The 17,093-nt window shown below is 41.0% G+C and overlaps 1 protein-coding gene across 4 annotated transcripts in view; it reads right to left on the reverse strand.

Annotated features, from left to right (window-relative positions):
* Positions 1–17,093, reverse strand: part of ehbp1 (EH domain binding protein 1) — a 154,739-nt gene that overhangs the window by 118,494 nt on the left and 19,152 nt on the right. For all 4 annotated transcript variants that reach the window (XM_024296537.2, XM_024296535.2, XM_024296536.2 and 1 more), the window contains exons 3-5: positions 14,120–14,177; positions 13,932–14,027; positions 11,291–11,344 (exon numbers count right to left, since the gene is read on the reverse strand). In XM_024296537.2, coding sequence (XP_024152305.1) covers positions 11,291–11,344; positions 13,932–14,027; positions 14,120–14,177 — 208 coding nt within the window. The remainder of the gene's footprint in view (positions 1–11,290; positions 11,345–13,931; positions 14,028–14,119; positions 14,178–17,093) is intronic.

Consider the following 17,093-nt stretch of genomic DNA (forward strand, 5'->3'; position numbering starts at 1 on the left):
CACAGCCGGGTCTGAACAGGCCTTTGCAGGACAGCCAGTTTGGTTCTGTTAGCCCAGACTGAAGCAAAGACCAGAACTCTAGAACTCTTGCCCTAAACCCACCAAGACCAGAACTAGAGAACTCTGGTCCTGAACTCATCAAGACCTGAACTCAAGAACTCAGGTTCTAAACTCGCCAAGACCAGAACTCTAGAACTCTGGTCCTAAACTCACCAAGACCAGAACTCTAGAACTCTGGTCCTAAACTCGTCAAGACCTGAACTCAAGAACTCAGGTCCTAAACTCACCAAGACCAAAACTCAAGAACTGGGGTTCGAAACTCGCCAAGACCAGAACTAGAGGACTCTGGTCCTAAACTCGTCAAGACCTGAACTCAAGAACTCAGGTCCTAAACTCACCAAGACCAGAACTCTAGAACTCTGGTTCTAAACTTACTAAGACAAGACCCTTTAGAACTCTGGTCCTAAACCTGCCAAGACCAGAACTCAAGAACTGGGGTTCTAAACTCGCCAAGACCTGAACTCTAGAACTCTGGTCCTAATCTCATCAAGGTTTGAGCCTCCTTTGTGAAATTCTTTCTTTTCTGGATGAAAGAAACAAAGCCACATCTTTGATAGATAAGTTTGACGTTTCCCAGAAGTTTCTTTCATTTTCAGGCTTTTTTGGGGACCAATCAGGTAAACAGAAACATGTTTGAATCTGTGATTGATGTTTTGAAGTTGTTGTGTGGTTTAGTGTTCTGCAAATATTAATTTAGCTAAAAGAGCATCTGCATAACCATCAGACTTCTTCTTTGTTTGAAGCATCTTCTGCATCCGTGCACGTTTATTCTTGGTGTGCAGTTTCTTCTAGTCATATTTTGTTTGCTCTTCTTTGTCTCGTCTCCTTGGCCGGTTTTATCCTTGCTGGGTTTATTCTTTCGACCTTGTGCGTCTGTCCTGAAGAGCGTGTGCATAAAGTCAGTGCATGCATGTGAATCTGTTTCTGTGGGACTTGTCCCACTGGTCCAGGTTGTGACCTCGGCTTTCATCTGCTTACTCTAAGGCTCCTGCATCCCGCTGCGGCCCGGTCCCAGCCAACTGCACGGCAGATGTCACCAGACACACACACACAAACACACACACACACACGTCTTTGTCATGTGCTGGGAGTGTCTGCCGTATGATTTCTGGGATTTTCAATTTCCTTCTCTGAATAACGTGTCACCACAGAAGATAAGTGGCAGAAATACACAGAAAACAGGAAGAAAGCATCAGAGCTTCACCAGCATGGGTGTAAAACTGAGCTTTAACCTCCATGACGTGTTTTTGTTTGAGTACATAACTCAGAGCTGGAATGGAGACATAATTCTCACTTCAAAGATCTCGTCAGCGATGTGGCGTTGCATCCTGATACTCGTCCAGGATCACAGGTGAGCAGGTCTCAGGTAAGGTAACAAATTGGTCATAAGTCGTAATGGTAATAACTAGCACCAATCAAAGTCGGCCACAGTTTAAAGCCTTGGTCACCTGCACTCCTGCAGGGACAGACCTGTCGCGTATCATGGGGTTTTGGGGTTATCCGTGAAGGGTTGTAGAGAGGAGCCGCCGGGTCGACCCCCATGTTACATGTAGAGCAGAGCTGCCCAAAGTCAAGGACAGGACACCGGCCCTCGAGGTCTGACTTTGAACCCCCCTGATATGTGGAGTTTTCTAGTGTCTTTCTTTCTCATCTGCATGTGATCCTTGCGCTGAGTGAAGACACCTGGTGGAGGCCTGACGAGCTGACCAATCAGGCCTCAGTCTCCCACCTGGACCACATAAAAGGGCCTGAGGTTCACTGAGAAGGAGGCTCTTGTAGATTCAGTCTGGTCTCCTGTGTGCTGGAGTGTGTAGGAGGTTGGTGGACAGGTAAGACCAGGTACCCCATATCATGTTCTAGGTACTAGGTAAGTTAGTTTGTGCCAGTACTATTTCTTTTGATTGTTTCTTTTAATGTTTTATGTAAAGCACTTTGAACTGTCTCTGTACATGAAATGTGCTATACGAATAAACTTGCCTTGCCAACTACTGTATTGTATCTCTTCAGTAGAGAAGTCAGCGAGTCTTCTGTGTTCTCGTTTTGTTTCTAGTGCAGAGATAGTGTTGTTCTGTTCATTTCATTCCTTTGGCCCAGCCTCTGTGTCGGGGGGCTGTGGTGCAGCGGTAGGGCGGTTGACCTCTGATCAGAGGATTGCAGGTCTTGTACTTGACACTGAACTCTTACTTGTCTCTGGTGGTTATAGGTTGGATTCTGTTCGGCATCAGTGTCTGGAAGGGTTTTGGGCCTTCAAGGAAGATAGAAAAGTGCTACTATACAAGTATACACCGTTTACCACTCGGTCATTTTGTCGTTAGTGTTTCAGAGCAAAGTCTTTAAAGATCTCGTGTGGCCCTAGATCTACAGCTTTGTGGACGACAGTCTTAAGAGGAGCACAGGTGTGTCTTGAAGTTCCTTTGAGGCTAAGTGAAATGGACCATAGGATTGCTGTGCATGTGGTTAGTGAACTGTGAAGTAATTGTGAGGCAAATGTTAACATGTTCTCTCTAATGTAAGGGAGGTACGCTGGCCTCACACTATAGTCTAGTCGTTACTAAAGTATTGGTCTCCATTGACCGTACGGCTACAGGATGTCAGGATGAAGTAGGTAAACTTATTTGAGGAAAGCAGGTGACGCCCTGATAACACGGACAGCATTTACCTCCAACACAGACTGCAGGATTTAACAGACACACACCTGCTACAGACTCACAAACTTCACTGCTGCAGACTCACACACCTGCAGACACACAAACTTCACAACAGCGAGGCGGTTAGTCAGCGGACTGGTCATGTGACAGGGCGGTGTGCTGTGGATTAGGGGCCTGTAAGCCTATTAGGGCGACAGGAGGGACCACCCGGTCTCACAGCCACCTACAACCCACAAATACACAACCCAGCCTGACACACAACGGAGCCGACACTCAGACAAATGGCCCCCCAGACCTGAATCCGGTTTCTGGGGGACACCAGAGCAGAAACAGATCCGAGTATGTGACTTTTTCCCTGTTTCCCTGAAGCTGGAGCGGAGCGCCGTTTCTTCACGCCCCTGAATGAAAGCAGCTTTGTCATAAATGTGTGCGAGGCTGCTCAGGGAGGGGTCTGAGCATGGGGGGTGATCACAAGCATCTGTTCCCTCTCCACAGGACAATTAATTAGATTGAATTAATGTGGGAAGCATGTGTGAGCGGACCGTACAGCGACAGGAAGTGCTGCCCCTCCCTCCGGCGCTCCCGCTCCGTCATGTCGCCAAACGTCCACAAAACTATTCAGGAGACGAGCAAAGGTGAAACTTTGGAGACACGTCCCTGAACAAGAGAGACAATTAATCCCAATTTGCCGGCCGCGGCGCGTGGGGGCACTTCTGGGATTTCATACTTCATACCAGCTTTTGTCACCTCTGCGTGAATAGCCGGGAGCTGAAATAATTGTTTCTTCCCCGCGGCCCGGCGGCGCTCACAAGCCAGTGGCTTACGTAATACGTTCCAGGCAAGCAGAGGAGGCGGCCCTCTATCTGCACCCACAAAATAAAACCAGCCGAATTTAAGCGTTTGATTTATTCTGTTCGAGTCTGAAGGTAAATCACATCAACCAGGTGAGGTCTGGTGCCCCCTACCTGTGAAGCTGCATACTGCAACAAAATAGTAAAACTTCATCACTCCTGCAAACAGAAATCTGTATTTTTGATATTTTTAACCTCATTTTATAGGATATAATGTAATATTTGGGGAAAATGATCATATGGGATAGTAATAAGTAGTTAGAGGGATAAACATTTTATTTCCTTTGAAAAAGGTTATAAAAATGTTAAAAATACAGCAAATCTACAACCAGAGTTGACAATAAAAGTTTTGAATTTCTAAACTTTTATCTGTTTTTAGAGCATTTTTGAAGCAAAAACAACTGATTATTGGTTCTCTTGAATTCAACTTAAAATTAATTTTAATTTCAATTTATTGCATTATTACCCACTACTTTTATTTTCTTGTTTCTTGCTTTTCTTGCATTCCCTTTTTATGACTTTTTAATTATACTCCAGATATAATATTAGAATAGATTTATTAGTCATTTTCACATGTACAATGACATTTAAAAGTGCTCACTGGTCAGTGTCTCATTCATGCTGTTATTAAAAGAATACAATTATAATTTATACCAAAAAGTTTAAGAATAAAGTAGAAGAAGTAAAAGAATAGGATAGAATATATAAATATTTTATATTTACACAAAATATTAGATCATTTTTCACATTTATTTGAAAACATACATTTATAACATTTTTTTAATAACTGTAATAATTCAGTTTTTGTACAACAGAAGATCCAGAAACAACATAAGAAATCCCAACTGTAAGATGACTTGATACGACTGTTCATAATAATAAATATTAATTTATTAGAGTAGAGGAGAACATCTGAACATCTTCTCCCGTTTGGTTTCACAGCTAATCTAATTAATCAATTTAATTTAGATTTACAAATTTACTTTTTACTTCAGTCTCATTTTTTGCCATGTTTCTATTCTAAAACATTTTGTTTTTACTTTTAAATAAATATTTAAACCAATGAAAGGTGAAACGTTCTTTCTTTCACAATTGAGAAGAAAATATTTCAGAATAAAATGGATTTGAAAAAATCCATTTTATTCTGAAAATAAAATTAATTTCAATAACTTAATTTTTAAAGGTGACATTTGTGATCGTTTCTGAACTTTCCCACATTTATCAGAGTTACAATAATCCACAAAATCATGAGTAAAAATAGACTTTCACAACAAAAACTCTCACAGAATGTCTTTAAGGAATCTAAAGTAACTTATTTAATAATTAAAAATGTATTTTAATGAGATGGAAAACAAAATAAAAGCTATAATTCATATTTCACTAATTATTGTGTAGATTGATCAATCGTCAGGTTGATCAATCGTCAGGTTGATCAATCGTCAGGTCGATCAATCGTCAGGTTGATCAATCGTCAGGTCGATCAATCGTCAGGTCGATCAATCGTCAGGTCGATCAATCGTCAGGTAGATCAATCGTCAGGTTGATCAATCGTCAGGTCGATCAATCGTCAGGTCGATCAATCGTCAGGTCGATCAATCGTCAGGTTGATCATCCTTTCAGGCTCAAACTTCGTCCTCTTCAGTGACTGTAATGCAGGAGAGGAAACGCGGACCTGAATGGCGAGCGCTGGGGGAGGAGCACAAAGATGGGGGCTTTGGAGTCTGTGTATATTCAATATATTCAGACATGATAGCTTCTCACTCTAATACAACGGTCCTCTGTGTGTGGTATTTAAATCCCCACAAAGCTTTGAAGATGAGGGAAGTTGGTCTCCAATCTGCAGCTCGGGCTGATATGCTAACGGAGGAAGAATACACGCCGCCATACATCCACACATTAACCCCCGCCCGCCCGCGCCACGCATACACAAAAGAGCCCGTCAGCACAATGCCTTTAAATGTAGCCGTCCAATCTGAACTCTCAATTTGCCCACCTTTTTGATAATGTGTGGCTGTTTGAAAGAGGGTGAAAGGCGAGGGGAGCATGCAATTTGGAGATACTACAGTGGCGCCGTTTGCAGCCGTCACCCCCTCTCCATCTTCTGATTATGTGATTCGCCCTGGCAGATGAACAAATAGAGGAGAGAAAAAGGTAGTGTTTGACACCGCCACTTTCAATGACAAAATACAATCTAGCCGGGGCCAGTAATTTGACGGGGAGGGATTAGAGCCGAGCGAGGTTGGGCCCTGAGATTAAGACGCAGCCGCAGCTCTGGGATCTTGAATTTCATCATCTGCGGCGCTCCGGCACAATGGCGTATTCTTCCCCCTCTGTCCTTCGCCGCCTGATGAGGGGTCAGGAGAACTCACCTCTCCTTCTTCTTCTGGGCCTCGTGGAAAGAGCGGCGCTCCTGTGAGCCGACTTCAAACTAACTCACCTGGAGGGGGAGGGGCATGGCGGACGGGCTGAACTCTCTACAGGTTAGAAAGTGTGTGTGCACGTCACCCACACATCAACGTGCACACAACCCCCCCAACAAACAAACAGCACATCCTACACAGCAGCTGCTTAGACAGGAGGCCGACTCTTGTGCTGGACTGCCCCCCAGTGGTCACTGACAATATTACAACCAAAACAGAAAAACTTCAGAATTTACTACATTTTACTACTTTTAACTGTTTGTTCTTTCTTTGAACATTTGAGTGCGAAAGAGACCCACTTTTTGTTCCAGTTATTATTTATTTTGTTCTGCCATTTTGAAACATTGAGGTGTTTCATTTCTAGAAATATTTAAAAAATAAACCTCAATGAGAGTTTACTGTTTTTCACATCTCTTGGTCTTCTGAGTCTACATTCAGTACGAGTAAAATACTTTTAAATTCTTTATCACTTTTACTCAAGTATTAAAGCTAAAGTCCCATCGGCTGTCAGTGTGTGTAATTTGTTCTCCACATTTGACCCCTCCCCTGGGGGAGTGGGGAGCTGCAGACACAGCCGCATTTGGGAACCATTTGGTGGTTCAACCCCCCCGAATCCAACCTCTTAATGCTGGGTGTCAAGCAGGGAGGCACTGGGTCATTTTGAGGGTCTTTGGTCTGACTTGGCTGGAATTTGAACTCACAACCTTCTAGTCTCAGGGCGGACACTCCACCACAGGGCCACTGAGCTTATTAGAATTGGTGACTTGTAACTTGAAATGAGGTAATTTTTATGGTATCTGTACTTTTACTGGAGTATGGTTTCAGGTACGCACATGGGAATCAAACCCACGATCACAACCTCAACAAACCTTTATCGATCTTCCTGACACAAACAAAAGCTTTATAGGTTTTTAACCAAAACATTAAATCCTGTGTCGTTCGTGGGCGGGACTGTTGGTGTGGAGTGAGCTTGCTGCCATTTCCCATCATCCATCTGTTTACATCCACTCCCACCAGCTTACAGCCCCTCACACCCCCAACCTAATAACCCGCTGTCCGGTTCTGATCCGGATTCCAGCTGAACAAAGACCTTCATGGATCTATTGTCTGCATCAGAATGGGGCGGAGCTTGTGGCCCGCTGACTGTATCCTGTACATCACATCTACAATCTTTTCCAACTGTCTGGTCCTGATTCACAACAAGTGGATAAAGGAATCCTCAGAAATCTAATTTGTATCTACATTTTCTTCATCTCTCGTCATCAGATGTTAGAAACTCGGTTTTCATTGGAGTTGCTCTTAAAGGGAAGAATCAGAAGATCAGGTGAATCCAGATGTTCTCACAATGAAGGAGTTCATTAAATCAAGTTTCTGAATAGAAACTAGAATCTAATGAACTATTCTCCGTGTTTTCCTGAAAAGCAGCGTGTCGGCAGGAGTGGAAACGTCTCCATAGTCTGAGGATTCCTCTTATCGGCTGCCAGCAGATGTGAGCTGTTTCAGTTGGTAATCATCAGCAGGGCTGCTGCTCCCTCCTCTTCCTCACTCCTCATTCCTGCTGTCAGGAGCTGCTTTGATCGTCCCTCATTAGTCAGGTATGCAGAGACACCAGCAAACCACAAACGTCTCTCTGCTCGGCCTCTCCCGCTCTCCCACGCTCTGACCAGAAACCGCCGGCTGACCTGCGCGTCTTCTTCACTCTTCATCAAGACACAGCGAGGCGCAGCGCCGTCCGCCGCCGTTCCCTTCAGCCTGACGTACACAAAGTGACAAAGTCTGCGGCGGCAGAAAGCTCTGCTCAAGCCTTTCTTCCACATCAACATTCTTTGGTCTCAGGGGTCCTGGTTGGGGTCGGCATCACCCCCTCCACCACGGTCACATCAGGACGTGCTGGTTTGAGACCAGAGCTCTTTAAAACGGTTTGGATGTTAACTTCAGGAATGCAGTCATGTGTGAATAGAGAGGCAGGAATGTGAGAAGAACATCTGTGCTGATGCTCACAGAGTCTCTGCACAGCAGCAGCTGAAGGTCGATGGTTCAGATCAGTTCAGAGATCGTTCACAATCACTGGAATCATCTCACAAAACAGTGTGAAGCTGCAGGACAGATGTGGCTTCATCCCGACGGATCTGCCTTCATCCCGACAGATCTGCCTTAATCCCGATACATGATCTGCCTTCATCCCGACGGATCTGCCTTCATCCCGACGGATCTGCCTTCATCCTGCTGGATCTGCCTTCATCCTGCTGGATCTGCCTTCATCCTGATGGATCTGCCTTCATCCCAACGGATCCGCCTTCATCCAGATACATGATCTGCCTTCATCCCGACGGATCTGCCTTCATCCCGACGGATCTGCCTTCATCCCGACGGATCTGCTTCAAGATCTTCAGACTCACGACTAGTCAACTATTTATTTAATCCACCACTCACTGTTATCTCAGCAACATCTATCTGTGTAACTACCGTATTTTCCGGTGTATAAGTCACAGTTTTGTCATAGTTTATACTGTGATGCGACTTATTTGTGTGTTTCAGACATAAATGGACTCATATATTTGTTATTTTCTCAGTAAACATCAGCTGTCCTTTAGCAGTTGTTTCTTCCACTAGAGGGCGCTGCATCTGAGAATGAGGCCCAATCTGATCCATTTGAGGGGGAAGTTTAAGAGCAAGTGTGTCTGGGAAATGTAGTTCTTGAGTTTCACCCCCAAGCATTGGGTCAATAACTAAAGAATCCCTCCGTGGGTAAAAGCTCTTTTCTTCTGGTGGATGAGCTCTGAACCACAGTCACATTTAAATGTAAGTGAAGACTTTTATTGTAGCGTGACCTTTTTAAAGTTATAAACCGATGTTGATATGTGTATTCAAGCGCTGGAAGCTCCACGCTAACACTAGTGGACCGGCGTCTATTGGTGATGTCATCAAATGAAAGTGACCTCCGAAATATTAGACACTATTTTTTCCATTTGGAGCCATAAATGAAGGAGAAGGGAAGAATTCGGATCGGGCCGTAGAGTTTGTTACAGAAGAAGAAGTGTCGTCCAAAACAAACATGGAAGAGAATCTGATTGTTTTTCCTCATAAACTTTGATATTTTTCTTATACACATCAAAAGATTAGTATTCTTGTTTTATTTATTTAATTAAACTGGATTTTGGTATTTTTTCTGAAACGTCAGATTTTTCTCCCAGAAGTTGGTATTACTGTCTGTAATTTCAAGATTCCAGCCGAGGATCTGAGCAGGACCCAGATCTACTTTACAAACAGATCTTAATTTATTAGTTTCATCTGTGTCTGCAGCAGCTGCTTCAGGGTTCTGAACGATTTGATTTATTTCAAATAGAGCCAAAAAAATCTAATCTGACTTTTTTCATTCCAAATTCGACTTTTTTTCTCTCTCCTTTTATTTTCTTTAACAAAAGTTACAAACAGAATATTTTTAATAAAAACTATTTTATTTTCACATATCCTTTGGAGATGAAGTACAACTAAATACAAACTGTAAAAATGTTTGAAACATCTAATAAAGACAATAAAATCATTGGGCAGAGAACTTTTAGTGGCAACAACCTTCAAACTGTTTCTGTTTGTGGTTTGATGTCACGACCTCAGTGACCAAAATCTAGTGTTTGACTCAGTAGATAAAATCTAAACATATTTTTACTGGACAAATTATGACATTATTATATTAATAAAACCAAAGGTGTTATCTTAAAAATATGATGTTGAATCCAAACAGAGAGGAAGTCACAACATAAAAACCCTTTCTCTACAGAACTCCTCCATTGATTCCTAATCAGGCTTTGCTCTCTGGTCTTCTATGAATGTCTATGAATCGTTTTATTGTCTATCACTGATGACTTGTTTCTTTTCTTTATCACAGTTAAAAGCCTCTGGATTGAAAATCATCTTAATAACAGGTTTACATGATCCTGTTTATTGCATTTGAGTTTTATGTTTGTAAACATGAAATATATGAAAGCTGCTCAAATCCAATCAAAATCATAAACCCCTGAGACTGAGGCAGTGTTCTGACATCAGGACTCCACATGGGGGGGGGTGAGCCCAAAACAGACGTGGTTCAAAATGAGGGCAGAAAACGGATCTATAATGTGAAATCTTTGCCTTAAAGTCGCCTTCAGAAACAAAAACATGAATAATTATCTTTCAATGTGTTTATTCCTGAAAGTCACATGACCTCATCTGCAGGTCCAGGACTGTCCAGGAATCAGTCCGAGCCGCTCTGCCGCCATGTTTGAAACACAACGTGCTGAAAAGGTAAAACCAACCGGGACAGAATCTGCTGCGATTGAGGAGGAGTGGGAGTTGGATGAATCCTCAGAAACTGTGATTCCAGAGCGACACAGAGATGAAGAGCAGAATGAAACCAGCAGAAAACTCTGGACGACTGCAGGAAAAACCAAGAAAAGCTCCCAAACTCTGACATCAAACATCCACGAGCTCATATGTGAATGTGTCCTCAGACTGTTTGAATGAGAACATGAATCATTTTGTGGATAAAGAAGTCATCTTTATCAGATTAAACACATTTTCTTGGTTTTAATATAAACTCCTCCTCCTCTTCCAGAGTTTGGTTTGTGACCAAAACCTTCTGTTGGTGTTTGTGGAGCAGCAGAGGATGAACCCCAACTGTACGTCCCTGAACATGCGAGCGCGGCCCAAACGCCACTTCTGACAGCAGGAAACCATAAAAGCGGGTCTGGGCCGGCACGCAGCGGTACCAGACATGAACAGAGCTGCTCTGTGTGAGCCGGAGAGGCGGCTGATCGCTCCTCAACAACTTAGACAAACAAGCCTAATGTGGAAACACAAAGACCCGTTTGTTCCACGTCAGTCTGACTGCAGCTCAGAAAAAGCCTCAGCACGTCTGGAAACAGCAGCCATCTTTACGTGGAGATGTCCGCTGCACTTCAGGTCTGAAGCTTCCTCTAAACCCTCACGAGCTGCAGGACTCCAGAACGTCCAGTTGGAGATGAAAACCCTCAAGAGTCATTCTGTGCTGCTCGACTGCAGCGTCTCAAGGCCCCCGAGGGGGTCTGCTGCCCACCTGAGGGTTAAAACTGTGAAACTACAACCATAGACGCCACCTTCACCTTCATGTGAACTCAGAGAGAAAAGTCTCACCTGAGCAGCCTGCAATACCACAAATGAACCACACGGGGGCAGAAGCTGCTCAGACAAATGATAAACTCTGCTCTGAACCTCTTTAAAAAACGTTAAAATAAAAGAATAACTTCAGCAAAAGCTTCACAACATTTTCCAAAGAAGTAAAGAATCCAGTACTCACATTTTCAATAACAAACGTCCATTCTTTGTCCTCAAACTCCTCTGCGTGGGGATCCTGTGAGAACAGAAAACATTTGACGTGGTTTTCCAGCCGAGTTTGAGGCATAAAAACAGAACGACGACAAAAGAAAAAGGATTTCATTTCATTAAAATTCACCTGAGTTGGTACGGAGCAACCCCGCCCCCCTTTCCCTCCCCATGGCTGAGAGCTCTCTGTTTGAGCGAAGCTTGTGGCGTATTTTCAACACCACAAATAAGCTTGAATACTCAGAAATACCATTTAATTACATTTCATCCTCCATCCTCAGAACTATGACACGTTAAAATGTTCTCACCAAATACGCCGTTTTAACTCTGAGTGATGATCAGATGAAAAACTACAAGACTTTAATCCGACAGTCCTTCATTATCAAATACTTGTGCTGTGAATATGCACTCTACACATAGATGTAATATTGTGTACATCACATTCAGTGTTTCTGTCTGTGTAATATATATGTGAACGTCATTACAAACGTGCACACGCTACATTATTAACACAGAAGATTCTTTATGAGCCTTTACGGTTCGTCTACCACCTTCAACACTTGAAGGTCCATTCAGGTCCATTTCTCTCCAGCAGGAGCAGCAAAGTCTTCACTCACCCGTTACAAAAATAAGACTTTGGATTTTATTTATGTTTTTGCTGCTGACATGATACATTTAAATAAACTATTAGTTTTTCATAAATAAAACATAAACATGAAGAGAAAATGCCTTTTTTTTTTTAAAATATGAAATAGTTTAGAACTTTTGACGGAATGACTTCCTTTCAAAATAAAAGACATCCTACACCACAGGATCATAAATATAACCAACAAAACTAAATCAGAGGTCATGAAGTGACCCCTACCGTATATTAAAACCACTTTAAATCCTTGAATTTGTTCACAAATAGAAAATCTACTTTATAATCCAGTGGATTATAACTTAATGCAGCTTTAATTCTGGTTACTGAAGTCCAAATGTGTCAGTATGATGTTGATAAACTACAAAGGATTGATGGAGAATTACAGCTACTGTTGTTAGGATCCTCATTGAATCATTCGTACCGTCTTTCAGCTGTTTGTTGAAGAAACTTTAAGTTAATTTACTTTTTTACTTTATTTACTAACTTTTTCCTTTCCAGTTACTGTAAAAAAACCTTTTCAAACATTTCCTTTTAACCCCATGCTGCAGACCCCTGATCTAGAGGATCCTCATAATAAAGACATTCTGTCCTAAACGGCCTTCTTTCAGTATTAATTTGCCCGTAATAACTTCCTAAAATGTGGTTTTAGCGCTTTAGTGGATTTCTTAGGAGACCCTAATTCTGCAGCTTTGCTCCATGTTTTGTCCTCAGGAATCTTAAAACAACAGCGTGTTCACGTGAAGACTGAGCTGGAATGTGAACACATCCGTCTGCTTCATGCAGTCGATCTCTGCAGTCGGGAGTGGGCGGAGTTTTGTGCAGCTGCAGGTGACCTTTAATACTCTCAGAGCTACAGGAGACGTGCACGGACCAACGTGGTGTCATTTGGTCGGGTCGCCCCACACGTGCACCGCCTCATGCATCTGCTCTGCAGGAATCACAGCATGGAAATCTGCTGATCAGCAGATTAGTCATACAACAGAGTATTAGGCCACCCAAAAAAGTTATGTTACAAAAAATCATAAATTAAAGACTTTTTTTACAAACATTTTTGATTTTTTTCTTGTAATTTTATTACTTTTTGCCTCGTAAATGTATCACATTTTTCTCTGAAAGGTATTATTTTTTTCTCAAACATTTACGAAATTTGAATTTAAAAACTTTAAAATATAAATTTACATATTTTTTCTCGTAAATGTAAACTTATATTTCTTTTCTCATAAATTTGTGACTTTTTTCTTGTAATTTTATTATTTTTTGTTTTGTAAATTTATTGCATTTTTCTCTTAAAGGAATTACTTTTTTCTCGAACACTTATGAAATTTAAATTTAAAAACTTTCCAACTTTAAAACACAAATTTAAATTTGTGACTTTTTCTTGTCAATTTATTTAGTTTTTTCTCATCATTTTATTACTTTTTTTCTGGTGAATTAATAACTTTTTTCTCATAAATGTATTACTTTTTTCCTGCAAATTTGTGACTTTTCCCGTAATTTTTTTTTCTTGTAAATTTGTGACTTTTTTCTTATAAATTTATTTTTTTGTAAATTTATTACATTTTTCTCTTAAAGGTATTAATTTTTTTTCGTACATTTACAAAATATAAATTTCAAAACTTTAAGCCTTAAAAACATATCAACTTACATATTTTTTCTCTTAACTTTATTACTTTTTTCTCGTGAATTGACTAGATTTAAAGTAATAAATGACTTTAAAACACATAAATTTAGGAGACTTGAAGTTGTAATTTAACGTTTGCTTGTTTGACACTGGCCCTAATTCTCCGTCGTATCATCAGGATTTCTTTTGTCCTCAGCATCTCCACAGGTATGAGTTCACCTGTGGAGGAGATCTGGGTAACCGGACACCGAGCCGCTCCATCAGCGCAGTCAGTCTGTTTATGAAGCTCTACAAACATCTGAGCTCCTGCAGGTTCTTCCTCCTTCAAATGAAGGAGAGATTCTCCGTTACCTTGAACAGGGTGACGGTGATCTCGATGTTTTCTGGGACGGGCCACACCACCACTCCTCTGTAGGGGTTTTTGATGCCCGGCTGCCAGCTGTGGGACTACACAACAACAACAGAGAACAACACCTGGTAAATGAAATCATTTATTGTTCTTGTCTTTTATTTTAATTAAAGCACTTTATGAGTCAAACCTTCGAGGATTTCCGCCGGCTTCTGCGCGTCCAAACCACCACCAGTTTGTCCGGTTGCCTTTGAGGGGAAAAATAAAAAAATCAGTTAGAAGAAGTCGCGTTTTCATCAATAAAACATCTGTGGCTCCAATAGTTACTGAAATAAAACTAAAATAACTGAGTCACTTGATATCTGGATTACTTTGCATCTTCATGTCAAACATTGAGCAAACCTACAAACAAAAACAGGCTTTGATTGAAGGAACGCCGTCCGACGGGATGAATAAATCATGAGAAAACTGACCCCTGCCTTTGTCTCTGTGGACTGCAGCGCACACGCACGTGCACACACGTGCACGCACACAGACGAGGTATGGTCTTACCGGGTTCATGCACAAACATGCACACTGCGTCTCATGAAAGCATTCATGTCGGCCTCTTCACATTTCGTGCTTTCTAACCTGGAGTTCATGTGGATTATTGGAGGTTCTGTTTAGTGGAGAACTTTACTTCTGAAGCTGCGTTCACACCCGGCTTGTAAATGTGGGTTTGAGCGACAGCTGCCAATGAAAACTATGGAAACGAGGATTTGCAGGTTTCTGTGTCCAAAACTCTGCCGTTCACACATTGTTACTCAGGTTTTTAAGTCAGAAGAAAAAGAGGATACAGAACAATTTCACACAGAATCTAATACCAAACACAAATATTGTGAATTTCTGATGAACTACTGCTGCTCTGCAGAAACTAGGTCCTAGAAAACAACACAGGCTTTTTGATTTTGGGTATAGATGGCATAATCCCGATTTAAAGACCATTGGGAACGCTTTTATAACAGCTGAAAAGATGATTAGAGTGGGTCTTTAACTGAACTTATCCTCACTAATATTAGGGTTTATGAATTATAGAGAATAAAAAGGAGATAAATCACAACAGGACTTTCTATAGAAAGGAGGGTTTAGCCCCGTTTTCTTAATGTTTGTGATTTGTGATTTTATTTTTCCAATATGTGAATAACAATTCTGACAGAAAACACAATTAATGTTCATAAAAACAGAAAAAAGTAATTTTTTGTGATTACACAAATCTTCTGAGTAAGAAAAGTAATATTTGAAAAGGATTTGACCAACGTAGGTGGTAAAAAAAGTAGTTTCTTTCATGACCGTCACTTAAAATATATAAAATCATCAGTTTTACGGGTATTAGAAAAATTATGAGATGAGAAACTTATTTTCAAATCAAAAAGAGAAAAGGAACAACCTGACACTGAAACGTTTTAAAATCCATCCTAACAAACCTGTTATGAAGTTCAGAGTGAATACAACGTCCATGACATCGAGACGAATCGAAAGCATTCAGGTGCAAAGAATTAACAGTTTACTATTATTAAAGTTCATTCTGAGGGGTGGGTAGGGTTGGTTTATTATGTGTGTATTTTATTTTTCTCTTAACTTTATAATTTATTATCTATTTTTATTTTATTTTATTTTTTCCTCTGTTTTCTTCTTTTTTTTCCTAATTCATCAAAAATGGTTCCTTATAACAATGTATAGGTACATAGAAGTAATGAGTATGTTTGCCAACAACAGAGCATTTGTTTATGTACACTAGTTGTTGTATTTAATGTGGAATCAATAAAAAAAGTTCATTCTGAACATCCGCCTATTCCCAGTTATCTAATATTTCTATAGACATGTATATGAGGTAAATGGTGTATACTTATATAACACTTCAGACCTTCTTAGAAGGTCTAAAGAGTTTTAGTCTCATTCACACTCACAGGCAGCACCCTTTAACCACCAGTGAAGTTCAGTGTTTTTCCCAAAGACACTTCAACATACAGGCGGGAAAGGCGGGAATCAAACCTGCGATCGGCCTATCAGAGGTCGACCGCCCTACCTCTACACCACAGCTAACCCAGCGGCTCAATAAGTGTTATTAACAACATCTCACTGACTTTGGAGGAATAATGGTTCATTTCTTTAAAATATAGAATCTGGTTGAAACTTCACATAACTGTCATTTTCCTCATCTGAGGACATTAACTGACGTCATGCACTCAGAGAACTGGTGCTTTTGAACCATATCTGTTTATTTTCTGAACCTCAGAAGGAAATCTTTCTGGGGTTTGAGTCCAGCGAGCGTTCGACCTGCATCCTGACCTCCACCTTCCACCTTCCAGCTGCAGCTGTCCAAACAGCAGCTTTAGGACTTTAACTTTAACCCAGATCCTGTCAGCGTGTTTCATCACATTTATGGATTCCAAAACATCTGTTCAGCAGACTGAAGGAGAAGACGCTGGAGATTAGCTCCAACGTATAACTGTCCAAACTAAGAGTGAGAGTAAGATTTTTGAATAGTTAGAAGCTCAGACCCCCCAGGTGTTTGCTCTGCACATACACAGCTAGCATGACACTTCTCAATGAAGAATCATCCATCCTGGAGACATCTGACAGGTGAGTCATGGCGTCTGAATATTGTCTTCTTTTCTCGAAATGTTTCACCATCCAAGCAGCTTCATCAGACTGAGACTTACAAAAAGCTCTTAAATTATAAATAGAATCTTTAAATTAAATAATCATTGATGTTAATATACCTGCTAAAATAGCCCTTTAGGTTCATGTACACGTTTGATGATCAGACATCATCATCTTCATATTTTAGGACAGAACAAACAGTTTAAAGTTATAAAGTCTTAAAGACGATCTTTGGCCTCGGTCTGTTTCCTTCAGTATCATTCTATAGTCAGTTTGACAGCTTTCACTGCAACAACCTGCTTCACCGACACAAACTAACATTCATTCATTTCACTTTGTTCATGATGCACATTTAACCGAAATGACCGCTTAAAATCTGCCAACAATTGGTACAGTGTGGACAACCTGTGCACTCTGACTCCAGGATAAACAGAAGTTCCAGTAATTCTGGGATTAAGAATCTTATCCTTGATTATATATTCTGTGTAGTTGAATGATTTTCAGTCAAATTAAAAAAAAAT

The sequence above is a fragment of the Oryzias melastigma genome, linkage group LG15, assembly GCF_002922805.2.
Source record: "Oryzias melastigma strain HK-1 linkage group LG15, ASM292280v2, whole genome shotgun sequence".
Lineage (NCBI taxonomy): Eukaryota > Metazoa > Chordata > Actinopteri > Beloniformes > Adrianichthyidae > Oryzias > Oryzias melastigma.